Below are 26,749 nucleotides of genomic sequence, written 5' to 3' on the forward strand. Positions count from 1 at the left end.
CCAGGAGCCTTCGGCGGCCCAGCAGCAATTGAGAGAGGAAATGGTGATCCCGCCCAGTGTTCCGAGAGACCATGAAGGTCGGAACTGGGGGGAAGCAGTGATACCAAAGCTGAAGGTAGGCGATGACATAGAGCAGTACTTGATAACCTTTGAGAGGCTGGCGGTGGTGTATCATTGGCCTGAAGTGGAGTGGACGGTGAGACTGGTTCCATACCTGTCAGGAAGAGCTCGAGTAGCTTATGTGGCTATAGCAGCAGAGGACACTGAGGATTACAAAAAGGTAAAGGACACGACTGGAAACAATGTGAAGGAAAAACTCCTTTTTAACAAGAAAAAACCAGAACCAGCCATCTACTGCGTCCAGTTGGGGTTGATGGGAGGAAGACAGGATAAAAGACACCCTGCAACAGAGGTGGAGATTAAGCCTCCCATTCTCCTTTTAAATACCCAAGAAACAACAAGTAAGCCTGGAGTCTGAGAGTGAAGTGTTCTTTTGGGGTGATATAATACTATGAGGTCTTTGAGAAAAGATGGGACCTGTTTATTCACAGCCTTGTATGTGAGGAGAATGATTTTGAGAGCCATTGAAGAGAAGCCAATAAAGGAGAAATATGCCGTCTCTCTCTCTCTAGTCCGCCGTCAGTACTCTCACAGCAGCATTTTGGATCAACTGAAGGCTTTTCAGGGAGTTTTTAGGACAACCTGATAATAATTAATTACAATGGTTCAGCCCAGAAGTACTAAATTAGAAACTAAATATAACAGCTGCTGGTTATGCTTCTAATTTTTGGTTGATATTATAGTATTTTATTACACTGGATGTCCAAAATGGGTGAGACAATTTTAGGTTTGAATACGAGTTACAAGTTCAATTTGAGTACATTTGATTTATATAGCACCAATTCACAATAATAAGTGTTATATATGATAGATAAAAGATCTTAAAATATTAGAGACAAAAGCACAACAATCAAATAATCCCCTATGAGCAAGCACTTGGGGATGGTGGGACGGAAAAACTCCCTTTTAAGAAACCTTCGGCACAATGAGGCTCGAGGACGGGCAAATGGTTGGGGATGAAAGAAAAGACAAAATAAGAAAAAAAAACTCAAGAGCATACGAGGACAGGACAAAACACATGATGGGAGGAAGAGGACCAACATTACTGACATGCAGCAGTGATAAATTAACACACTGAGAGTAAAAGACAGAAGTGGAGCAGAAGTGCTCAGTGCATGATGGGAAGTTCATCAGCAGTTGTGGCCTATAACAGCATAACTAAAGGATGGATCGGGGTCAGCTGATCCAGCTGTGGCTATAAGATTGATCAAAAAGCAAAGTTATGAATTTAATGTTTAAAAGAAGAAAGCATGTCTGGTTACACAGGAGAGGGACAGGAAAGCTGAAGGCTCAGCCTCCCATTAGACTTTTAGAAGCTCAAAGAATCACCAGAGTGAACAACTTTCTCTGCTGCCACACAGCTCATAACTTTTATTCACTCCCTGTCCTGATACTTCTATATCATCTACTATAAACAATAACTATTATTGCAATTTAGACTACAGCTCAAAAGTTTGTAGAGAATTAGAAACGTCTTATTTTCTGACAACAGTGAAATTCTTTTTTATGTTTTACAAATTAAGTATGAAGAAATATCAAAGATTAATGGTAACATTTATGACAAATCACAAATGAGATTTAGTGGAATATCTACATAGGCGTACTGTTATGAAAACAACAGAATGATGATGAGACACTGTGGTAGTTTCACAGGTTTATTTGCAGATAGTTATGAATACAGGATAAACACTGTGGGCTCCAGGAGACGGGCAGAGGTACTGCAGGCTGTCTGAAGGCACACTCAGACACTGTCACAGAAGATTGCAGGGATCCGAAAAAGCTGAAAGGTCTGCACAGAAACAGATAGTGAGCAAAGACAAGAACTGATGGAAAATGTTACATGACTGTGGCCTGATACATTACCTTGGTGATGCAATGATCTGGTTGTTGAGAAGCCAGCATGAAGACCTCATGAGGAGCAGGGGAGCAATCAGCTGGTTGTTGACAAGTGACTGAACGACAGGAAGGAGGAGGGGCATCCCCTGAAACAGACAAGCACACGGACAACAGAACGAGCATACACCGACAGAGGAGAGAGAGAGAAAAGCAGGCAAAGAAAACAGGGCTCAGGGACCATGACATCTACAGAGGACCATTTTCAGCAATAATACCTGTTGTGTTTCAGTGGCACATTTTGTTACCAGATGTCACTTTAAATCCCAGCGTTTCAGTCAAGACAACTTTTTAAAAAAGACATCAGCACAAACCAACATCATTGTGCAGATTAACAACAGTAAATTTGTGAGGTTTGTGATGTATCATCCCATTTTTGCTTTATATTCACATTAAATCAAATTTGCACCTGGTTTATAACCATGTGATCTGTCCATACAGGAGTGATTGATAGTAAAAATGGGCCCATGTATAACTGTGTAGACATTTCCTAACACATCATGACTGATTTAGCATAAATGATTCATTAAAAACACATCTGTGAAAACATTACTGATAAACTTCATGTAATATTACGTTAAAGCAAATGTAAATTCATAAATGAAACAAGAATGTTTCAATCTGACCACAAACTTTTGAGCAGTAGTGTGTATTGTGTACATGTGTCTGTATCTGATCAGGAGTTTTTTAGTTGTGTCTATCATCAAAAATTGAGTTGAAGTATTTTAACTCTGATGGCAAAATCTGCCTAACAAGTCCACTTTATTGCGTGTTCATTTTCTCCTATTAGTGGCTCATAGGTGTCTAACTTTATGCCTGCTTCCTAATCTGTCACGCTCATCAGTGGCTCATGGTTGCTTAAGGCCTATGTCTGTACTTGACCACAGAGGCAGAGCATCATTCAGTCCTGCCAGCTGCCTATCTAGGGAGCATTTCAAGGATGACACACTCCACTTTCTCTGCAGCAAGACAGCTCATAACGTTTTAACAGTGTCTCCCTGTCCTCATACTTCTATATCATCTTCTATAATAGATAACTATACACTATCACTGCAATCTACACTACAGCTCAAAAGTTTGAAGTCAATTAGAAACGTCTTGTTTTTTAAAAGAAATACTCAAATTCTTTTTCATATTTTGTAAATTAGTCAGAAATATAAAGAAATTTCAATGTTTAAAACTCACATTGATCGCAAATTATGATTGATGTTTGATAAAATATCTACAGGTGTACTGATGCCCATTTACAGCCATTATAGCTACTGTGTACATTATATTACCTCCCCTCAGTTTGTCCTGTTAAATCTCAACTTATTAGTGACCAAACCTTTTTCCAAAGACATCAGCGCTAACCAATATCATCTTTTCAACTAATATAAAATTAAATTTGCCATATTAACTTTTTAAACATCCCACTTTTTTTCTTCCTAAGTTCATTAAAATACATTTGCACATTTATATAACAACAGCTGGATCTCCAGATCTATTAAGCTTTCAGTTTTTTCTCAGTGTCACACAGGGAATAGTTTCCATCTCTTTCAATAAGAAAGCCAAATCTTTAACCAGATCTTTGTTTCTTTCAATCATTCCCATATTTATCACCTCCTGTAATATAATTATATTTAACCAGGGCTTAGCTACTTTGATCTGCAGTGACCTCGGGGCTGTGGATACCTATTTTTTATTTTCACAGGTGCAGAGCCTTTTCTACAAAATTAAAAGTAAGCTGCATTTTTTTAAAGTACCATTAGCATTAATGGAGACAAGTAACTGAAGATTGAACACAGTGATCAGTAGAGAAGAAAGAAAATAACCCATTTCAACATTTTCAGTTCAGATCAAAATTATTGTCGTGATTAAGGAAACAGTAAATTTTGCCACATTATTGTCTTGATCCTCCAATTTTCTTTTTCCAATGTGATTAAACCAAATTCAACTTTTAAAAAATACATTAACTAAAAACAGATACACACCCAGACGTTCAAACCTTCTGGGGTGTTTTTTATTATCAGTTTAACCCATGGATTAATTTTCATTTCTTACAGTAAGAATCCTCCAACAACCTTTTGAAAGAAACATGTTTTTTTCTTTCCTCAATTTTGAGACCAACTGAACCCCCAAACCTGAAGCTCCAGACCCCAAACTAACCAAATGTAATGTTTCCTTAATCAACACAGTAATTTTAGCTCTTGGTGTGTGATGTCTACTCACAGTTTTGGTGCTTGCTTCTTCGACTTGATCCACGATTAGCTCCACACCATCTCTCTGCTTTTTCTCTCTCCTCATGCTTCTCCTTCATGCGTCCTGTCCTCAGATATAATCCAACCAGCTGCCTCCTTGTTTCCAGCTTGACTTGTTTAGCAAAATTTCCAGTTAAGTTAAGATAAATCCAGAAAAGTTTTCCTGCTTCAAAAGCTCTTCCAGCTGCCTGTCTTGTTGTCCTCCTGTTCTTTTGCATTTTTGTATTTGTAATTTCTGATTTCATGTTGCCATGACAACAGAACAGAGAGCATTATGGTAGATTAAATCAGGGGGTTCTGTCCTGCAGAAATGTTGGTGATGTCGTGGGGAGCAGAGGTTTAAGTTTTGTTAATGAGGTTTATCTTTAAACAGACACTCACTGATCCTGCAAGAGCAGGAATTAAACTACAAACCCTCATAGTCCCCATCAGTATTGTTCATTCTGCTCTGCAGCAATGGTCACAGTGGCTGGTTTAAGTAGTTCAAGCATGTTTTTATGACATTTTTATGAACAGCTGTCTGCACTGATGTTTACTGGGTACTTGAACATGTTGTGTTGACGTCCTTCAGTACACAAACACAAAAACCTGTTTTATTCTGAATAAATGTGTGAGATGGCCCTCAGGCCTCTGTGTCCACGTCCAGGTTTGGTGGCTACTTGGATTGGTGGGGTATTAGTTGGAGCAGTTGCTCTCTCTGTATATGGCTGACGACAATCAGTTTCTTTCTCTGTTCCAGGTCATTGGGGCTTATTCGAATGTCGTTTGCTCTGTAAAGGACAGAAACACCCACCCACACACTGCACACATTAGCAATGAATTGATGACATAACTTTTGGTCATTTTTTTATTTTATTTTAGTTTTTTTCAGTCATGTGCATCCATATTTTATCCTTCCCTTTGATACTCTATGGTTCTCAGACTATTTAATGATAAAATGCAGGGACATAATTTCCAGGGGGTTTAGGGGGGGTTATGACCCCCCCAATAATCAGACCCAACCAATAACCCCCGCCCCCAATAAAATTATGAATTATCCTGCATAAATAGGCTGTTGATTTTCTTTAGTCATTTCAGGTATTACCAGCAAAATAGTTGCATGTTTAATTGTTTAATCATCTGGGAATTTACCCAGATTTATTTATTTATTTAGACAGAGATCTTGACCCCCCCTCAATGTTCAGCACAAAGTTACGCCGATGGTAGAATGGGAGGCAGAGCCTGCATCTTTCAGGCCCCTCTTCTGTGGATCCAGCTTCCAGTTTGGATTTGGGAGTCAGACACCCTCTCTGCCAAAATATTAAAATCTTCTGAGATGAATTTGAGGTTTTCATTATTTGTCACTTATAATCATCAAAATTAAAAGAAATCAAGATTTCAAATATATCAGTCTGTGTGGAATGAATGTATACATTATACAACTTTCACTTTTTGAATGGCATTTGTGAAATAAATCAACTTTTTGAAGATATTCAAATTATATGACCAGCACCTGTTTAAATGATCTGCACGTCTATCTGACGTCCAGTGTTTAGTGGGCAAATTAAGTTGGAACGTTATCAGATAAGATAAGATAAGATAAGATAAAACTTTATTATTCCCTCGGGTGGGTTCCTCTGGGAAATTCGGTTTCCAAAAGCACAGCACCAACAGAAGTTACAGAACGTGAGCAGAATATTATATATATACACATATATAAATACAGACATATATAAATAAAATATACGAAAGGGATAAATAGAATAAATAGGAATAAGAATACAAGGGAATTGCACATTTCAAGTATTGAAGTCTATTGCACTGTTGACTATTAACAAAAAGTATTGCACAGTGAAGTGAAGAGGCACTACAGCTTAGTTGTTCCCCCCTCCTTTGTCCTCCTGTTTCCCCTCCCTCTCCCCTCCAGAGAGGAGTTAAACAGTCTGATGGCGTGTGGGACAAAGGAGTTTTTAAGTCTGTTGGTTCTTGTCTTTGGGAGAAGCAACCTGTCACTGAACAGACTCCTCTGGTTGTTTATGGCCGTGTGCAGAGGATGCCCAGCATTGTCCATAATGTCCAGCAATTCCTTTAGTGTCCTTTTCTCTGCCACTGACACCAGAGTGTCCAGCTTCATGCCGACCACAGAGCTAGCCTTCCTGATCAGTTTTTCCAGCCTGGATGAGTCCTTCTTTGCTGTGCTGCTCCCCCAGCACACCACAGCATAGAAAAGTACTCCAGCAACCACTGACTGGTAAAACATCCTCAGGAGCTTCCTGCAGATGTTAAAAGACCTCAGCCTCCTGAGGAAGTACAGTCGGCTTTGGGCTTTTTTATACAGGTGCTCTGTGTTGCATGACCAGTCCAGTTTGTTGTCCACCCACAGCCCGAGGTACTTGTACTTGTTGACCACCTCCACCTCCTCCCCCTCTATCTGAACCGGCAGTGGACCTTCTCTGGACCTCCTGAAGTCCACAACCAGTTCCTTGGTCTTTGAGGTGTTGAGTTGCAGGTGGTCTGTGTGACTCCATGTGACGAAGTTCCTCACCAGACTTCTGTACTCCTCTTCCTGATTATCCCAGATACACCCCATGATGGCTGTGTCGTCTGCAAACTTCTGAATATGGCATAATTCAGAGTTGTAGCAGAAGCCAGAGGTGTACAGGGTGAAGAGAAGAGGGGACAGCACAGTTCCCTGTGGTGCTCCTGTGCTGCTGACCACAGTGTCAGACATGACGTCCTTCAGCCTGACGTACTGTGGTCTGTCAGTGAGGTAGTCGGAGATCCAAGCGACCAGGCAGGGGTCCACCTGCATTCTGTTCAGTTTTTCCTGGAGCATACAGGGCCAGATAGTATTAAAGGCACTGGAAAAGTCAAGAAACAGGATCCTGACCATGCCTTTTCCCCCGTCCAGGTGTGAATGGGCTCTATGTAGGAGGTACAGGATGGCATCCTCCACTCCGACATCCGCCTTGTATGCGAATATGTATCACTGAATATGTATGTATTTCTATCAACCACATTTAACTTTTCGCTTTGTAGTTCTATGGGCTGATTCCTTTGTTGTAGTCCAGTTAGAAGAGGAACACTGGAGGAACACTGGAGCCTTTGTATGTTTTAGTCTGGGGTCAATGTTTTATGTAGCAGCTCCACCTACAGTTCAAACAGAGGAATTGCAGATAAAGCGTCAGGCACACATCCATTCATGCTTTTGATGCTTTTACTTTGACATAAGAAATAACAAAAAAAATTCTCAAACAAATCCACTGAAACCGATCATGAGCTACACTGTAAAACAGAGCGTTAGTGTTCTAGACTGGAGTGGTTCCAATCTCGAACTTTACGGTTAGCTCATGATCAGTAGTTACTTTAATTTCCTGTTATCAAATGAAAGAGAAGGCCAACTGCTAAACAGCTGAATAAATAATATAAATCAGTTGTTTTAATTCAGATTGGTAAAAGCATAAACTGCTTTCCAAAAACAACTTTTTCATATATGCAAATGTTGCAATGCAAAGATCCTCTGTATGTCTGGAAATACATAAATGCATTTAAAGGTTTTTCTTTCATTCTAATCGCCAATTATAGTTACACATTTAAGGAGGTTGATACAATGCTGAACAAATATTCAAGAGGAAAGACTCTCTCTCTCTCTCTGTCAGCAGATCCCAGTTCATACCTATATTGTTGTTGTTGTTGGGGCTTCTCTGAAAATGATCAGGTACAGGGACATGACTGAAAATGACTGTAAAAAGTAGCCGAAGTTCAAAGAAAAGTTTTAGAAAGTCTTCCAGAAAGCCCGACGACCTATTACTCAAGACCGAAAACAAAAAGAAAGTCAAGTGGTCAACTAGGAACTGAATGTGACACACTGCTTCTTTATGTTGCAGTTTAAGAAGCTTTATCAACTCAAGCAGCTTGAAAAAGGTTATAATTCAAACAAATAAATATTTCTAATGGTGGTATGAAAATAGGGGACAGATGTTACCTTTTATCAAAGACAGATCCAGCACAAATGATGTATTGTTAAATTATCTGAACAATTTATCTTTGTCAGGCCACAATATGCTCAGGAAGAACGAAACATAGAAGACATCATCAATTTTGGAGGGTAATTAAAAAACAATTGATCAAATCATTGTGTGATAGAAAAGATTCTACAGCCAGAGGTGCTGAGTAACTCTGTGCTATTGTAATTTGAAGTAAAAAAAAAAAAAATTCTACATTTTATTTTGCTTTATTTAACTGTTTCATAGACACAACAGCCTTCTTCCATATTTCTTTATACACAGTTGCTCCTGCAAAAGATGGAAGTTGTACAAGCCTTTTACAGTTCCCAACATTTCTGTTTTGTTGACTGTATTGCAACTCTAGGACAGAGTCTCTTCAGGAGTCTTTTCTGCTGGAGCACGAATGCCACACCTTAAATCCACAGCGTTAAGAGAAAAGTTCTGGACCTCATTCATTTCTAAGCCCTGATTACAGCCCTGTTAGTCTGAGACTCCATGAAATACAAATTCAACACCTTGAATCAACTTCAGATGTCTACACCATGTATCAACAACTAACAAGGGGACAGGCTCACCTGGCCATGAAATATATTTTGTAAAATGTCAAATTATATTTTAACCTCTAAAAATGGGAGACCGTGTATATAAGCTCTTTGCATGATCTTAGACTGAGGGAGTGAGTTTATAACAAATCCTGTTAAAATGCATCGAATGACAAAGTAGCCCCCCTGCCCATATATAACAGGAATTGTGAAAATGGATATGGCTGTAATTCCTTTGATGCACACCCTTCTTGGGGCCTTGGGTGTCTACAAGATTGTGAGCGAATTTCCAAAAAGTTCTGTGTTTTCATTGAAATACCTGTGCGGATTTTCCTACATCTTGCAGCACAGCAATACTTAGCAAGACTAAACCTGAAAGTAATAAAACGAAACTAAAACGAAACATTTTGAAACATTAAAAAATTAAACAGAAACAAACAAACCTACTCTGTACACCAACTGAAACTAAAACAAAAAGTCAAACTAAAATTGAAAAAAAATAAAACGAATTAGAAAATACAAAACTGCAACAAGTCATTCATTTTGCATCGCCGTCCCACCCTTTACCCACAATCTCACCCTGCTTTTGTCTTTGTTTGTCAAACAAGTGCGCTGCTATTGTACCAGCAGTTCATAGTAGGGATGCAAAGTGTGACAGGGGCTGTATAAACAAGATTTTGGAATAACTGTTAATTTTCTTAAAAATAAAAATAAGAAAAGTGTAAATTTAGAAGACTATATGAGGAACCACTTCTGGCATCTGTCTCCTCGTGAGGTATAACTTCAACAACACTGACCTCTATTCACGATTCCGTGGAATTACACGTGAGCCGACGCGTGAATTTTACACTACACTCACCTCTTCCTTATTTTTGTATCAGGGATGAATCAGCAACTAACTAAATAATTTGTCTTTAAATTCTGATTAACAACGAATTAATCACCCTTTTTCTGTCACTTCATCATATTTGCTCTCCCCTCAGCCTATCATCGCGTCCATATGGCATCAGATGCAGCAATGGCGCAAAGAAGAATTTACTCAACATTTTCACTGCTGAGAGGAGGAGAAGACAAAGGGAAAATGGCGCCATTCACTGCTGAAAGTTACCGAACTTCTTAGTCAAGACTAAGACGGATCTTTAAGAGCTGCTAGCACCTGACACTGATCAGTGTTACGGTGTAGTGTCTGCGTGGCAGTGGTGCCACAGAGGTAGGCGGAGGCGCTGCGCTTCTGTTGCGCAATGCGCAGTATCAGGCTGTTGGATCTGCACAGAGGAGTGCATGTTGTTATTTCTGACAGCAAAGCCCCGGTAGCTTAACTGTCAGCTTTTACGCCAACAGGAAGAAGCGTGAGAGCTGAAAGCTTGGTGTCGCGGTGTGAGAGCTGAATGCATCCCGATTTTCTGCGAGTGCCGCTGAGCTCCTAACAGGTGTTGGGAGGCGCGCCGCCCGGAGAGCGAACATGTCCAATGGGAGAGAGACGAACGCCGCGGAAAAGTGAGTACAGGAGGCGAGTGAAAAGTCAAGGACACGTCAAAAGTTGGGGTTGTTTCCCACAAAGTGTTTATGTGTGGGTCTGTCGGGTTTGTCCACTTCAGCGGTGACGTATTGCTCGGCAAATGGTGAAAAGCCACCTGAGCAGATCTATAAATGTGATTATTCACCTTTGTCTGCAGCAGGAAACGTGAATGAGCAGATTTTTTTTATGTTTGTAAAAAGTTTGCCTTTCCTTATCCACGTTATTTTTAACACTAGAAGTCCCAGAGAAGAGCCATTTGGCTTTTCTACCTATAAAACCCACCGTCGAGCCAAATGGCTGGTAGGCTTTTAGCTAATATCCTTAATCACCTGTGAACAGCTGCTTTTGTTATGTAAATAAGGTGGGGCCATGCTGAATCACTTGGAGTGGTTAGTTTCCTGAGCCACAAGGAAACTTGTGTTTCAGTTTGCCTTAGGGAGAAATCAACACACATGGGTGTATTTCCTTTGTTGCTGAGATTTATTGATAAAACAGTACAAAAAACAAAAAAAAAAAAAACAACCATTTGTACACATATTTACAAATAACAATAAAAAGTGAGTGAGTACATTTCAACATTTTCAGCAATCACTCACAATCTTGGCACTGCCATGGTATCTGTAGTCTGCATTTACCACATGTGTATCTGTAGCAGTGAACACATCGCACAGTGGCATGATTGTTCTTGCATTTGTGTTTGACCTGACACGTGGCTCTTTTCCAGGGCTGGTGTGGAGGGTTGTGTCGAAGCAACTGTTCTTTTCTTGCCTTCTTCCCAGCCATATGAGAGTTAGCCAACTCTCTTGCAAACTCCACCAGGAAGTCCACCGTCTTTCCTGCATGCTTGATACAGCACAAGTGCATTCAGTGCTGCCATGTCAATCATGTTATAGAACACGGCAACTGGCCAGCGCCGTGTTCCTCTGCGGACCGTGTACTCCCGCACCATCTGGTCCATCACATCCACGCCACACTTTGTGGTGTTGTAAAAAGGCGACAGTGTTTGGCTTCCTTTTGGTGGTGTTATCAGTCTGAACCACGCTGTGCATGCTGCTAAGAATATAGTCTTCTTCCGTTTGGCGCATTGGTTGAAAATACCTAAGAAATAAGATAAATTGTTATTTCCATAGCACTTTTACACACAATGAAACACATAAACATAGAACCACAAAAGACCTGCAGCCTACCTGAGTGGTGAATTCATTGCGATTTGTGTATCTAGCGGATTGAGGAATTTCCGGTGAATCTTGTTGACTGTGCCGAGGATGGTGGTTTTCCGTCTAAGTTTTTTTATGCAAGTGAAAGCGATGTGAAGAAATTGTCCGTGGTAACATTTCTGCCCTTGTCTAGGAATGGTTCCATCAGCCTCATCACTACATTTTCAGACAGTCTGTCCCCACTGGGACGATTGGGGTCCCTGCCAAGATATAGGAGGACATTGCAAATGTACTTGGATTTTAGGTCGCAGAGCCACCCAAAACTTGATCCCGAAACTGTCAGGTTTACTTGCAATATACTGCAGGAAACAGCACCCGAGTCTTTGATGGGAAGAGCTGTTCATCAACGGTGATATGTAGACCAGGGTTGTAGCACGTGATGCAGTTGGTGACAAATGATCCCCACACACTGGAAACTGCAGCGAACTTATCAGTCTTTGATCGATCACTGCGGGTGGACCTGTCATCAAAGCGTAGGTGTTGCATGATGTCTTGGAAGCGGTTACGCTGGCATAGTTCCAATGATCTGTGGGTTTCCCAGGTTTGCTGACCAGCAGTCACGTAGTCATGGAACTCTAGTAACCCCTCAAGAAGATCAAGATCTTTGATCAAGATCAAGATCAAAGACTCGGTGCTGTTTCCTGCAGTATATTGCAAGTAAACCCTATCAAGTTTTGGGTGGCTGCGACCTAAAATCCAAGTACATTTGCAATGTCCTCCCATATCTTGGCAAGGACCCCAATCGTCGTCCAGTGGGGAGAGACTGTCTGAAAATGTAGTGATGAGGCTGATGGAACCATTCCCAGACAAGGGCAGAAATGTTACCATGGACAATTTCTTCACATCGCTTTCACTTCATGCAAAAACTTTAGACGGAAAACCACCATCCTCGGCACAGTCAACAAGATTCGCTGGAAATTCCTCAATCCGCTAGATACACAAATCGCAATGAATTCACCCTCAGGTAGGCTGCAGGTCTTTGTGGTTCTATGTTTATGTGTTTCATTGTGTGTAAAAGTGCTATGGAAATAACAATTTATCTTATTTCTTAGGTGTTTTCAACCTCTGCTGCCACGCTGACGGCGTGTGCGGCCAAACGGAAGAAGACAGTCTATTGTCTTAGCAGCATGCACAGCGTGGTTCAGACTGATAACACCACCAAAAGGAAGCCAAACACTGTCTCCTTTACAACACCACAAAGTGTGGCGTAGATGTGATGGACCAGATGGTGCAGGAGTACACGGGTCGCAGAGGAACACGGCGCTGGCCAGTTGTCGTGTTCTATAACATGATTGACATGGCAGCACTGAATGCACATGTGCTGTATCAGCATGCACCGGGACGCAGGAAAGACGGGTGGACTTCCTGGTGGAGTTTGCAAGAGAGTTGGCTAACTCTCATATGGCTGGGAAGAAGGCAAGAAAAGAACAGTTGCTTCGGACACAACCCTCCACACCTAGACCTGGAAAAAGAGCCACGTGTCAGGTCAAACACAAATGCAAGAACAATCATGCCACTGTGCGATGTGTTCACTGCTACAGATACACATGTGGTACATGCAGACTACAGATACCATGGTAGTGCCAGGATTGTGAGTGATTGAAATGTACTCACTCACTTTTTATTATTATCTGTAAATATGTGTACAAATGGTTGTTTTTGTAGAAATATTTTTTGTTTTTTTGTACTGTTTTTATCAATAAATCTTTTGAGATTTATTTTCCTGGATGATTGAGAATGCATCAAGACGAACACAAAATGAAGTTCACAGCTTTTAGCAGTTCCCCTCCCCACACACAAACAAAGAGGCAGTTTGCAGTTAGAAATCCGCAATCATTCACACTCCCCCACTCCCCTCCACAATTCTCAGGTAACGACCCAATTTACATATGAATTGATGCTAACAGACTAGCCAAGTTAGCTTCCACTTGGCTGACAGAGGGTTAGAAAAGCCTGGGACTTCTAGTGTTAAAATAATAAGAAGAAGAAAAAAGTGCTGCACCAGGAAGGAGACTTGTGTAGTTTTGCATTCTTTCACGTAGTGAAACGGAGGGTGTTACTTCAAACTGCAAGTAAAAAATGTAAAAAGAAAAAGCTCAATTAGACTACCGTATGTTTTTTAATCTAATATTTTGTCCCACTTGCTGCGATCTTATTAAAGAACGACTGGGTTTAAAGAGTCTTTTAAGCATGTTCACAAAGTAAACATGCCTGCATGTAAACGCGGATATAAGCTTTAACTCGAAGGCATGTTAATCGCTGAACCTGAATAGATCTTGTCTATTATCTCATGCTAATACTGCTAGGCTTGTTTTACCCTGAGTCACAGCTGTGTGTGTGTGTGTGTGTGTGTGTGTGTGTGTGTACGTGCAATAGCTTCTCTGAGATGACCCTGAAAGAGTGCTTGGATGACTGTATGGAGGCGTTGGATCTCTTCCTTAACAACCACTTCAATGAGAGCCTGGAGAAGCTGCGGCCAAGGTGACACAACAATCCATAGCCAGGTTTTTGCTCCCTGGAGGTTTCATCTAACTCTTACAATGTAGACTGTATGTGCTTGTGGTGTGCGTGCTTCGTTTCACAGCGTTCATAGTGGTACATTTTCAGCATGATGTCAGCAGTATTTTAGCCTCTGGTGATATTCAGAGACTTATATGGTGTGAACTGTGAAGCAGTGGCCTTCCTGTCAGGCTTCAGTTCTCCAGGATATGAAGTGTTTGCCGAAGCTGACGCCCAAGGTCTGACTGATTCAACAGCGGACAGAATGTTAGGCCTGCAAAATAAACACCATGCACAAGACGGACTGGGATGGTGGAGGAGATAGGAAGAATAAAAAGAGACAGATATTTACTCTTATCTTTGCGCAACAGGGAAATGCAGAGGTCATACAGTAACTGCATGTTTGCTTACAGCCTGAGGTGTGTGATGTTGATCCTGCAACTCTGTGTTTTTTATGTAGAGTGAATGAGAGTATGTACCATGCTCTTATCTACGCCACAGTGTTGGAAATGCAAGCAATGATGACTTTCCAGCAGGATGACATCACCAATGCAGGAAATACCATGAAGAGTGCCCAGGAGGTCTGTCAGAGGTCAGGATGTCTAGACTGTTGTCCCCTGATTCTGTCTTACAAAAGTTAATGATGGTAACAACCCCCAATCCTCAGTTTGGATGCATTGAACTCTTCCACATTTCATGAGCCACAGAGGCAAATTTTAAGAGCTGCATGTACTTTTATGGCTCTCATGTGACCATAGTACCAGTTTGACTGTGTTTGCATAATATAATTCACAATAGCAACTTCTTAGATAACAGAAAATAGACACATTTGATTGGCAAATGATTGATGTGTCAGATAACATGGCTGCAGTAGTCAGACAGTGTCTGAGTGTCCTGAAGTACCATTTGATTTTTGTTTTCAGATTTCGACGGAAGTCTTCCAGCCTTTCCAACAAATCAGCTGGGGGGTCACTTTCTGAAGGTAAAAGGCTTAAATGCACCACTCTTGTAGTTTTAAAGGGTCCTTCCAAGACAAAAATGCAGTGGAGAAATGTCTATAATTTATTTATTTATTTATTTTTAAAGAAGCCAATTTCCCCATATGCCTGTACTTAAATAGATATCTTTAAACACCCCTGGACGTTGCATTTTCAGTGGCGAAAACATTTCTTTACTCATGCAAGTGATTTCTGCAGTCTAGGAAGAGTCTGAGACTAAGTTACTACATCTGGATGAACAGAATTAACATTTTGGAATCCTCTCAAAAAGTTCCATTATACATTGATATACCAACGTGATCTCACTAACATTGTTAAAAAACTGATCTTAAGAGTGCATAATTTTTACTGTGTGTGCCACCTTGGTTTAATGTGATACCATTCTAATGTGCTGTCATGTATTTTGCATGTAGTTTTTTCCAGTATAGCTGAGGCTGATGGGAATGCAGGTTGTAGACCTATATAGGAAAAATTAAAATGACAGTTGAGCTAAGAAAAGAAATCAGGATCACCAAAGAATTACAGTTTAACAATGTAACAATGCATGGAAGTGTTAGTAATGTTAGCTCAAAATTATCCTACAACCAAAGTTATAGAGTTATAGATGTTGAGTGGGTTTGATCATGAGCTACAATGTAAAACAGACCGTTTTTCAGAATGCAGCTATGTGATTGGCTGGCAGACTCATACTTGTACCCGTAGAGCTGCTTTAACAGTGTCTTAAACAGATCAGAGAACCTAGAAAAAGGAAAATGAACAATAGCTGTTCCAGCACTAATCCCTGAGGGACCCCAGCTATTAATGAACACATTCATACAACTTTTGTTTTTCATTCCTTGCTGTGATGTAGCAGTGAAACCATTATTTCCGCACCTTCAGTCAGGTTTACATATGGAGGGTTAAGCTAGGAAGCGCCTGCCTGGTAGATGAACACCAAAGCAAGGAGTATACCTGGATCTTACACTTCATTGTTTTCATCGTTTATCTTTTATCATTTAATCTGTATATATATATATATATATATATATATATATATATATATATATATATATATATATATATATATATATATATATATATATATATATATATATATATATATATATATATATATATGACTGTGTTTTTGCAGTGCAGCTCCATGCGGAAGTCTGTTATGCAGAGTGTCAACTCCAAAGAGCTGCTCTCACCTTCCTGCAGGTGCAGTATGCTAATATCCTTCTAACAAAGTAAAAATTTCTCTACATATTCAAAAACAGCACAACCTCCCAGTCTAGTTTTCTGAAACTGCACAAGCTGTAGAACTTGCCTCATATAACAGATAGAATGGAAAAATCATTCATGTCATGTTAAATTTGTTTGCAAACAACACACAGGTAAAATGTAGCAATGCACTCGTTGCACTGTTTTGCAGGATGAGAACATGGTGAGTTTTATCAAAGGAGGAATCAAAGTACGAAACAGTTACCTTATTTACAAGTAAGTAAACAATGAAACAAGAAGCTTTTTTAAGTAAATGTGTAATTTTTATAATGCAGTATAGTAATTAAAGTAATTTTGAACTTTACTTTCACTTGTCTGTATTTAATGTCTAAACATAATGCAATCACTAAAACATATTTGCACTGTGATTATTAAATGGCTACTTCACCAGTTTTACAGTTGTAGGATTTGCCGGTTTATCACAAATGCAAGTTCAGATAAATTGTGAGATACAAGAAATGATAGAAGTCAAAGCAGTCTCGAACAAGTGTTTCCTGAACCCTTCCATGTTTTTACTTTTCATTAACCTCTGTAGTAAAAAGATGATATGATAAGCTGTGTGATTAGAAAGCTGAAATATTTGTCATTTGTCATTTTTCATAATGCAGAGAACTGCATTCATTCATAAAATCGCACCACTGTCTCAAAGAACCCAGCCACGTTCACTTAGAAGGAGGAATAGCATTCGGGATAGGGGCGTTTAATCTGGTATGTCCCACATTATATATTTGCACTGCTGGGTGGCTGCATGTGTATAATTGCATGTTTGTATTATTCAGTTTATCAGGTCTTCTTTGCTTACAGACTCTCTCTCTCTTCCCTCCGCGGATACTCAAAGTTTTGGAGTTTGCAGGCTTCTCTGGAGACAAGGTGCGATGAACATACACTTCCACCTCTGTGTACTTAATCATTAGCAGACATCTGTTATTTTATGATACTTTCTCTTTTCTTTTTAATGCTATTCAGGAATACGGCTTGTCTCTTTTGAACGATGGTGCGACGGGGATGAACTTGCGCTCTATGCTGTGTGCTCTGCTGCTGCTCTGCTACTACACCTTCCTCACATTCATACTAGGTAGTGCTAACATTCACACTTTTAAAAAATTAGAAAAGGAAAAAAATATATAAAAAAAAATAAAATTCAGTTGTTTTTTTTAATCATTCCTAGAAGACGTCTGTGTTATATTATATGTCCATTTTATCCTCTCAGGGACAGGCGAGGGAGAGGTGGTGGAAGCTGAGAGATTGCTGAAACCTTTCCGTCTGCGCTACCCACGGGTAACTTACTCTAATTATTTTAAAAAGTTTTATAAAAAATTGTCTGTATTCAACTATTGTCCTTTCTAGACTAGAGACTATGAAACCTTTCAGTCAGGTTTCAGGGCCTTTCATGGTATTGAGTCTGCTTTTTTGAAAGTGACAAACAATATTGTGCTCGGTGATTGTTCTATCTCAGTTTTGCTGGACTTGAGTGCTGCTTTGAACCTTTTTGACTGTGACTTACTCAGTGAGCACTTGGAGACTGTGCAGCAGTCAAGCATTTGACTCTCACTTGGCTAACACTTTTCTATGTCACTTAATGTGACACTTGGAGTTCCACAGGCATCTGTCTCAGGGCCTGTTCTTTTTTTCTTTGTACATGCTCCCTCATGGTCAAATTATCTGCCAACATAACATTTCTTTTCATATGCAGAATATTTATGGCTGTATTTACCTTTTGAATCTTGGAAATCACTATTACATAAGAAGGCTCAATGAGTGCATTTTTGGATATTAAAAAAATGAGATATCCCACACTTTCTTACAGTTAAGTCAGTTCAAAACAGAAGCTCTCCAGTATTAACTGAGAGGCTGAAGCATTACCTGGGCTATTTAACTCCTTTTCTTAAAAACACAGCTTAAAAACCTTTTGCGGTGGTAAAGATCAGTTTCTTCCACCTCAGAACAACCTCCAGACTAAAAACATCTTTGCAACCTTCTGATCTGCAAAGGGTTATGCATGTCTTTGTTACTTCTAAACTGGAATATAACTGTATACTGTTATTAGCCTTGCACTGGCTAATTACAGAATCCAGTATCCAGAAGCATTTAATGGGGTTGTATATGCATATGTGGTAGATAATGCTGCAGGATCATTAATGTTGGCTTCTCGGTCAGTCTGATCATGTTGTGGTCAAACTTATTTCAGAAGGTGCTCATGTCTTTGCTGTTGTTGCACTGAAACTCTGACCTCAGACACCAACTGTAACAGTTTTTGTAAGGACATACCTTTTTTGTTAAGCGTTTGGAAACTGCTGGTTTCTAGAACTGTAATTGGATGATGGGCTGCTGTTGGGATATGTCATGTAAACATGGTGAATGTGTGCAGTGTCAGTTTTGTTCTATTTTATTTTAGTGTAAAGCACTTTGGTTTTAAAAGTGTTATAGAAATAAAATGCAATTTTCTCCGGTTACATAATGAACCACTTTATAATGATGTTGTTTACCAACTGTGTGTTAGTCTCCTGTTAATGACTCACAGACTGGGGTAAGACAGGGTATGCATTGTTGCTAACAGACAACATTTGAGGTGGTAACACTATGTGAGAAAGTCAGTTCCGATCAGTTTAATTGTGATTCAGTCTGCAAGTGTGAGATAAAATGGAAAAAGGAGTCCTAAAAACATTTGAGGCTATTTTATTGAACTGTTCAGGGTTTCCTTGTGACTAGCTGGCCTGCTGGTTAGTGTGTCAGCAGTTAGTTTACCAGCTATAGTAAATTCTCGAGGTAGTCATGATGTTTCAACCATATACTGTACCATAGACTAAACTATGATTCAAGCATTTAAAAATACCCTTGAAGACCGCTAAAGTTAGTACCACCAACCCAGTAATGTCTTTTGCAGCCCAGAGCAGCTTAGTTCAGGACTGTCATAATCATACACTCTGCTACGTTAGGCAGCAGACTATAGCTTCCAGGTTTCCTTCCATGTTGTGAGTCCCATGGAGGAAATAAAATCTCTTTTAGACTCAGGGACTGTTTAATCAATAGAAAGAATAAAAACTAGCGTGCCTGCACTCCTGTCAGTCCCATTGTGTCTTTTGTAACTGTCGGTAGCACTGGCTGCTCTTCAAATACATCCATGTTTACATAATGAGTAAGTATTTGGAGAAGAGTCTTTTGGTTTGCTGCTGTAGATTTGACTGATTTTTTTTTTTTTTTGTAATAAATACACCAACTTTATGGAACGTCAATACCGTTCTTTAGAGTTCTCTATTAAAGTGTCATTTCTGTTTAGATGTTTTAGTTTTAATCACATGACAGAAGCTGTATTACAGGTTTTAGTAGTTGCATTGAAGCATTGTAGTCAGCACTGTGACAACTGGCTGATTAATAAACAGATTTGAATCATCAACTATTCTGATGATCAAATCGTTTTTTTAAAGCTTTTTTTTTAAATCTAAATGTGACCTTTTTAAAAAATTCACATTAACTGAATATGTTTGGGTCATTTGGTCAGACAAAACAGGACACAGGGCTCTAGGAATTTTTAACTCATAATTTTTAGTATTTGAAGTTTGCACAGCAGTATGGTGGTTAGCTGGATTTGAATCCAACAGCCAGCCTTTCTGTGTAATGTTGGCATAGGTTTCCAGGTACACTGGCTTTCTCCCACAGTCCAATGACTGTTTAGGTTAACTGGTGGCTCTAAATTGTCTTTAGTGTGAATGTGAGTGTGAATAGATGTCTGTCCCTCTCCGTTAGCCCATTATGTTGGCGAACTATCCACAATGTACCCCATCTCCCTCCTTATGACCACTGGAATAGGCTCCATCCCAGTTCTGACTCTGAATTGAATAAGCAGAAGAAAGTGGATGGTGGGATGACATTAGTTGAACTCATATTTGCACACGCTAGAGTAGCTGATAAGAGTGGAACTTAGCAACAAAAGAACTGTATGAAGTAATGTGGTTAAACTTTGACCAACTCTGCTTGCCATAGTTGAAGTTCCATACGCAGTGAATGATCCTTGTAGTGGTCAGAACGAACGTATGATAACAGATAGGAATTTTTGGCCAAAAAGGCAAAACAGAATCATTTATTACTGCCAAAAAATTCAGTTTTTTGTATAGCTTGTAAATGTATATTGTCTCTGACGGGTTCACGCCATAGTTTTCACACAGTTGTTGATTGTATTCACGTTGCCATCCATCCACACCTTACAGAGCTCGCTCATCCATGTCACACTTGCTTCATGCCATCACTACCGCTGCACATGACGCACATTCTTGTAAATTCACAATCCTTCTCTCTGCTCCACCTTTTACTCACAGCCCATCCCAGAGAACAAACTGAGCGCTCGGATGAAAATTTCTTGATCAAACACTAGAGAATGATTGTTGTATGATGTGCTTCCAGATAGACAGAAAAATGTACAAATCTAAACACTGTTAAATTCTCATCTTTTTTTTAGGGGGCCATATTCCTCTTCTTTGCTGGTCGAACTGAGGAAATCAAAGGGAACATTGATGAGGTGTGTTTGGAAAATGTCAAGAAAACATGACTTGATTGCACTTCTTGAGGGTATGAGGAGCATGAAAGATAATCCAGTTGCTGTGGCAGTGTTTCTATGTTTTTAAGGAAATGAGCTCCAAGAAACCAGCGCCCAGTGTTAATATTTAATGTACAACATGCCCTGTCACTCTCTGTGTTCTTCTGCTAACGGTTTAATTTCTCCGTGCTCTCAGGCAGTGAAACTCTTTGAAGACGGCTGTAAAGCCCAGCAGACATGGAAGCAGTTTCACCACATGTGCTACTGGGAGCTGATGTGGTGCTTCACGTACAAGCGTGCGTGGAAGATGGCGTACTTCTACGCTGACCTGCTGAGCCAGGAGAGTCGCTGGTCCAAGGTACAGAAATTATGACGGGAGAAGATCAGAATAAAATTTATTGTCAGACATTCTGAAGATTGAATACATGAGTCCTTTCTTTATGGTTCTTTCTCCCTGTTAGGCCATGTATGTGTACATGAAAGCTGCTTACCTCAGTATGCTGCCTAAAGATGAGGCCAGGCCTTTTGGGGAGGACGAGGTGGAACTCTTTAGGTAAGCAGGGATTGTATCCATTTGCCTCACTTCCTCTTTACCAGTATAGATGCTGTGAGGTGAGTGGTATTGTTCACATAAATGTCTCTGTGCTTTTTGTTTACAATACAGACAATATTTTTTTTTAAAAACATAGCTACTGTGATTGCATCCACTGCTTTCTGTTGTCCTGTTTTAAACGGTTGGGACCAGTGTTTCTGCCGTCACCATCTTGGTTGCAAAAAAATAACTAGACGCAACAAAGAGGGACGTAGGTCACTGCGTCACTGCACATTCATTGATTTGTGAATAACAGGTCCTTAACCAATGACATGTGGTTTTGTACTACAGATGACCCTCCATTCTGAAACGTGACATGCCTAAAAACAGAATTTTATTTATTCAATAAGTACCTACCACAGGTATCGCCATCTGGCGGCTTTCAGTTAGAACGCAGGTTTCAAGCACTTTGGTAATTGGTTTCATTTTTCACACCTGAAAGCTGGCTATGGATGAACACTGTGGTACATTTGACAGCTAATGAGACAGATATTTTTCCTTTAGAATATGGAAAAGACCAAACTTTGAAGTAAAAATGTTAATTGGTGTGGAATTATGTCTTCCTACAAATTGAGTAGGCACCAGTTTGTGGAAGCCAACATGTTGCCCTGCCATCTTGAATACAGTAGCCTTCATGGACATAACTATTCCACTTATTTGTGTTTAATCACATATGTGGCTAGAGACCATCCACATATGTAGCACACCAAAGGAAAGGAGAAAGGAACTCACAGGCTTCTTGTGTGAAGGCAAATTTAATATCAGGGATCATTCCTAGAGGCGAAAACGGAAAGGAAAGAGACAACATGACTGGCATCTGAATAAAATCTTATAGTCTTCCTCCTCACCTCAAGCCTCATCTCCTGATCTCAAGTCGGGGCTTTAACAAAGGAAAACGTGAAATGACATTCTTATTTGTTCACAATATTGTTGCAATTACTTATTGTCAGCAAATTAGATATGCAATCGTCAAATCTCCAGACAGCTGACAACAAAACTACAAACAAAACCACAAAAACATCTTGTCATATTAGCTGCTTATAAGCTAACATTAAACCAGCTAATTATTGGCTCAAGGGTCCTAAAAGTCAAACTTTTCTTCTGATAAACAGAGATTACATTCTTACATCACATAAGAGTTTATTTGCTAAGTCCAACAATGTTAAATCCATGTCAAAGAAATTTTCACTACAAACACTAACTAGCAGCAGCTAACAGGGGCTAACAGTGGTAGCCTCACCCTCAGAAAAGTTAAGGATATCCTCAGCAACTCACATCCGTATCGCCGTCATCGGGAAGAAGTGAGCTTCTCTGGTCCATCGATTTTTATCCTTACACAAAGTCTTATAGCCTACTTTACAATAAATAGACACGGACACATATTGACAGCTGAGGTAAACAGCAGAGTAACAGCCTACACTCACTACGAGGCCAAACAGTCACATGGTGTACTTAAGTGTCGTCTTACTAACTGAATCGTGCATTGGTGTGTCTGTGTATATCCCCTGTCGTTTTAGACAAGTGCCCACCTTGAAGCAGAAGATAGCGGGGAAGTCTCCTCCAACGGAGAAGTTTGCAATTCGTAAAGCCAGACGCTACAAGGCTGCCCGCCCAGTCAGGTTACCTGTACCAGTGCTGGTAAGAGTTACGAAATAAAATAAAGACATATAATAACTGCTATGTTTGGTTAAAAGAGCGTCCCAACAATATGAACTGCTTCACTACAGGAAATGATGTACATGTGGAATGGGTTCAGTATGATCAACAAGAGACCAGAGCTAACTGAAGGCATGATGCAGACGTTGGTGGAGGCAGAGCGCACTCTACTGGAAGCTCCTGGTATTGCTGCCCTTTTTCAACCTGAAACAGGAACACGCAGTTTTTCATGTTTGCTTATGGTGTCTGCTCCATCCCCTGCAGTAAACGAGTACACAGTGGACGACCGCTGTGTGATCCACATGTTGAAGGGCCTTTGTTTGAAGAATCAAGGCCTCCTCCAGGCTGCTGAAGAGTGCTTTAACAAAGTGTGTTCCAGGTGAGCTCCAGCAGATTCATTTCAGATGCAGACAAGTTATTTCCTGCTCACAGTGAAAGCAGTTTCTTCAGAATCGGTTAATCTTGTGTGAACAAATGAATACCAGCCTTTCATTGCAATGTTTTTTTGGGCAACACTGGTTAACACACTGTGTGTTTTCTTGAATTAGTGGCAGAGGAGGATTGAGTACTTCAGAATCTTACTACTTACAACTACTAAAACCTGTAATACAAGCTTTTTACATTAGTGTTTTCTCTGGTTTTCCAAACATTACATAAGTTCTGCAAGTTTTCCTTTTAAAACGTATCAGGGTAACTCTTTATTGGACGTCCTTTCAGTGCCATGTTTGTTTTGCAGCCATAAAACTCTCATCTCCCTACGTCACAGTGTGAATATTTGCGTGGCAATCAAGAAGGACTTTCAGCTTAAATTACACTGACAGTCCTCAAGAGAGACGTTTGTTTATTCACCAAATTAGTCAGCCACCTGCACCACAACCCATCCTTCCCAAGGATGCCACATTGAGTACAGTGCAGGATCAACATCATAGCCTATGTCTTAAATGAATGTCCGTGTAAAATGAATATTTAACTCACTTCTTTTTGCAGTGAAAAGAAGATCAGGTTTGACCACTACTTGGTGCCTAACTGTCTCGTGGAGCTCAGTCTGCTTTACATAGACCAAGGCAGAAGGGACGACGCTATTAAGATATTGCACAAGGCCAAGTAAGTCACTTCTTTAGTCTTCACTATCCATATTATTGTGAGACTGCAGCATTCTGTTTTGAATATAAAAGTTTGCACTAGTTTTCTACCATTTTAGTGGCACTGGCAGGGAGCTAGAACCTTATTCAGCTGGCTTTCAACTGAACAAGCCCACATAGTGTGCCTCACATAGCCACGCATTTTTGCTTCCATTTGAGTTCAGTCTGAGCAGATGAGCCCAGCTTCACTTTAGTGCCAATGGTATGTAAATGAGTAGTAAATGACACTAATTAGTTGGATGGAAGTTTAAAGTGCTGGCATGCTGCATCACAAAACAAAATTATGTATACACTCGCTGGCCAGTTCATTAGGTACACCTTGGGTTGTCATGATAGTGGGTACACAGCAGGCATAAAGGGCTGGACACAGTCAGCAGCAGTACTCAGGGAGGCCTTGGCGTTTAAACGCTGTTGAGATGTTACAAAGGGGATCGAAGTGTGCCAAGACAATATCCCCAGCAACATTATGCCACAATCAGTCTGAACTGTTAATACAAGGCAGGGTGGATCCATGCTTTCATGTTGTTTATACCAAACTTAACCCCACCTGAACGCTGTACAAGAAGTCGAGACTCATCAGACCAGGCAACTTTATTCCGATCTGCTATTGTTCAGTTTCAACGAGCTCATGTGAACTCAAGACTAGCTGACAGGAGTGGCACACCAGTGTGGTCTTCTGCTCTTATAGTCCATCTGCATCAGGCTTCAACACCATGTGTGTTCAGAGATGCTCTTCTGCATACTTTGGTTATAACAAGTGGTTATGTTATTTTATTTTATGGTGTGTTAGTACTGTAGTTAGTAGGTTATCTTAGTGTAGTGTAAAATCGAAACACTACGAGTGTACCAAAAGTAAACAAAATTGGTGTACTTGTAAAACTCACGGAATCCTGAAATGCAAAGTTAGGAAGATGATGTTTTTTAGGGGTTATTTGCTAAAATGGAACAAGTTGTGCCAACTCAGACTGCTGTACCTTCATATGACACTGCTTTAAAATGTTCCACTTTTTCCCAGCTTCTACTCAAATTGTCCATCAAAAATTTCTATATTGGTAAATATTGTGATATAGCATTCTGTCATCCATGCCCAGTATCACCTATATTTTTATTATAATTAAAATCTGTCTTAATTTCATGTCTGTTAAATAGGACTGCAGTAAAATGGTTGTTAGCAACTGTAGGGAACACTAGAGGTCGCCCTATCCCTGTGTAAACACATCCATTAACTGGTAATGACTCCAGTTCTTCAAGCGTGATCATCTTTAAGGGTGCCGATGCCAAACACTTGTTTTATCCATTTCTCATCCATCTACTTGCATGTACTTTAGAAACATGCATCCAACAGCAGCATATAATGTGCATGGCAAGTTATGTTTCATTGTAGGGCACGCTCTTACCACGTCTGCTGTTCTGACTTACAGGCACAACTACAAAGACTACTCCATGGAGTCTCGCACACAGTTCAGGGTGCATGCTGCTCTTGCCAAACTCAAGGCTGATCCCGGTGAGGATGATGACACCCACCTCTAAGACTGCTTAGGCTCCTCCCGCGAGTCTCCAATTCCCCTCAGTTACAGCTACTTCAGTTTTTGACCAAAGTGCCTTTTTCAACAAGTGTACACTGCATATTTTATTGCTGTGGTCAGGTTTACCTTTGTGTGTGTGAGATCATATGCACTCCACAATTTAAGATTGACAAAGGTGTAATCTGTAGAATATTTGTCAGAGAGGCACAGCTGAGGGACCTTTAATTTCACCACCTTCCACAGGTTAACACACATTTGACATTTATTTTATAGGCCATGATTTTATTGTTTACACTAATAAACACTAAATCTTAAGTGATTGGAAGCCACGAGAAATATTTAATAGAATTAAGACCTAATGAAATGCAATGAATTTATTTTACTGTTCTAAAAGAGCTCTGTGTAATATGCAGTAGTCGCTCCTGTGACGTCTAAGTGCTACGAACCCTAAGACATTAAAATATGATTTTTGGCTTCTGAAAATAATGTTTCTCCTAAATTGGGCCTTTTTTTTTTTTTTTTTTTTCAATTCTGCATTCCTACAGACACACAAACTTTAATTTAACCTCAAAGTTCTTATTTTTTTTTCCACCAGTGAGTTTGGGTTAAGTTCAGGGTTGGTGTTACTTCATCATCACCGATGAGAACTTGGACCTTACAGGGTTAGACGCTGCTACTGCCACACGTTTGGTATTGTATGAGGTGTTGAGATGGCTACAGCATTTCATGTGCAGCTGCACAAACATCTTTTAGACAAAGATAACGAGCATGAAGGAGGACTGGCTCGTGCACTGCGGGCCCTTTCTGTACGGGTGCACCACATGAGCACGGCAGAGCCAGTGAGGCTAAACTACGGCTTACTGCTGTTCACACTCAGCGCGTCGGTGTGCTCGATTGAATCGCACGTCAGTGCTGAGACACGGCGTGTGCACTTTTCAAAAAACTTGAGTGTAAAAATTATTTTTGTATAAATAAATTGTTCTTATGGATGTCTGCAATCATGAAAATTGCTGAACTTGGCCTCA

The 26,749-nt window shown here is 40.1% G+C and overlaps 1 protein-coding gene across 2 annotated transcripts; it reads left to right on the plus strand.

Moving 5' to 3' along the window:
* The first annotated feature begins 9,709 nt into the window (after nt 1-9,709).
* zgc:158403 (tetratricopeptide repeat protein 39A) lies at nt 9,710-26,739 on the plus strand. Of its 2 annotated transcripts, XM_031750378.2 has the most exons (19): nt 9,710-9,991; nt 10,123-10,278; nt 13,894-13,998; nt 14,477-14,608; nt 14,940-14,998; nt 16,147-16,214; nt 16,429-16,493; nt 16,886-16,985; nt 17,082-17,147; nt 17,244-17,352; nt 17,488-17,555; nt 20,731-20,790; nt 21,005-21,166; nt 21,270-21,361; nt 22,918-23,038; nt 23,128-23,239; nt 23,321-23,435; nt 24,044-24,160; nt 25,620-26,739. In XM_031750378.2, the coding sequence occupies exons 2-19, from the start codon at nt 10,244-10,246 to the stop codon at nt 25,726-25,728; spliced, it is 1,695 nt and encodes a 564-aa protein (XP_031606238.2). In that variant the 5' UTR covers nt 9,710-9,991; nt 10,123-10,243; the 3' UTR covers nt 25,729-26,739. The 2 variants fall into 2 exon arrangements, with proteins under 2 accessions (XP_031606238.2, XP_039466934.1); XM_039611000.1 differs by lacking the exon at nt 9,710-9,991 and having other exon boundaries at nt 10,007-10,278.
* The last annotated feature ends 10 nt before the right edge of the window (nt 26,740-26,749 follow it).

Source organism: Oreochromis aureus, linkage group 4, assembly GCF_013358895.1.
Source record: "Oreochromis aureus strain Israel breed Guangdong linkage group 4, ZZ_aureus, whole genome shotgun sequence".
In the NCBI taxonomy this organism is placed as follows: Eukaryota; Metazoa; Chordata; class Actinopteri; order Cichliformes; family Cichlidae; genus Oreochromis; species Oreochromis aureus.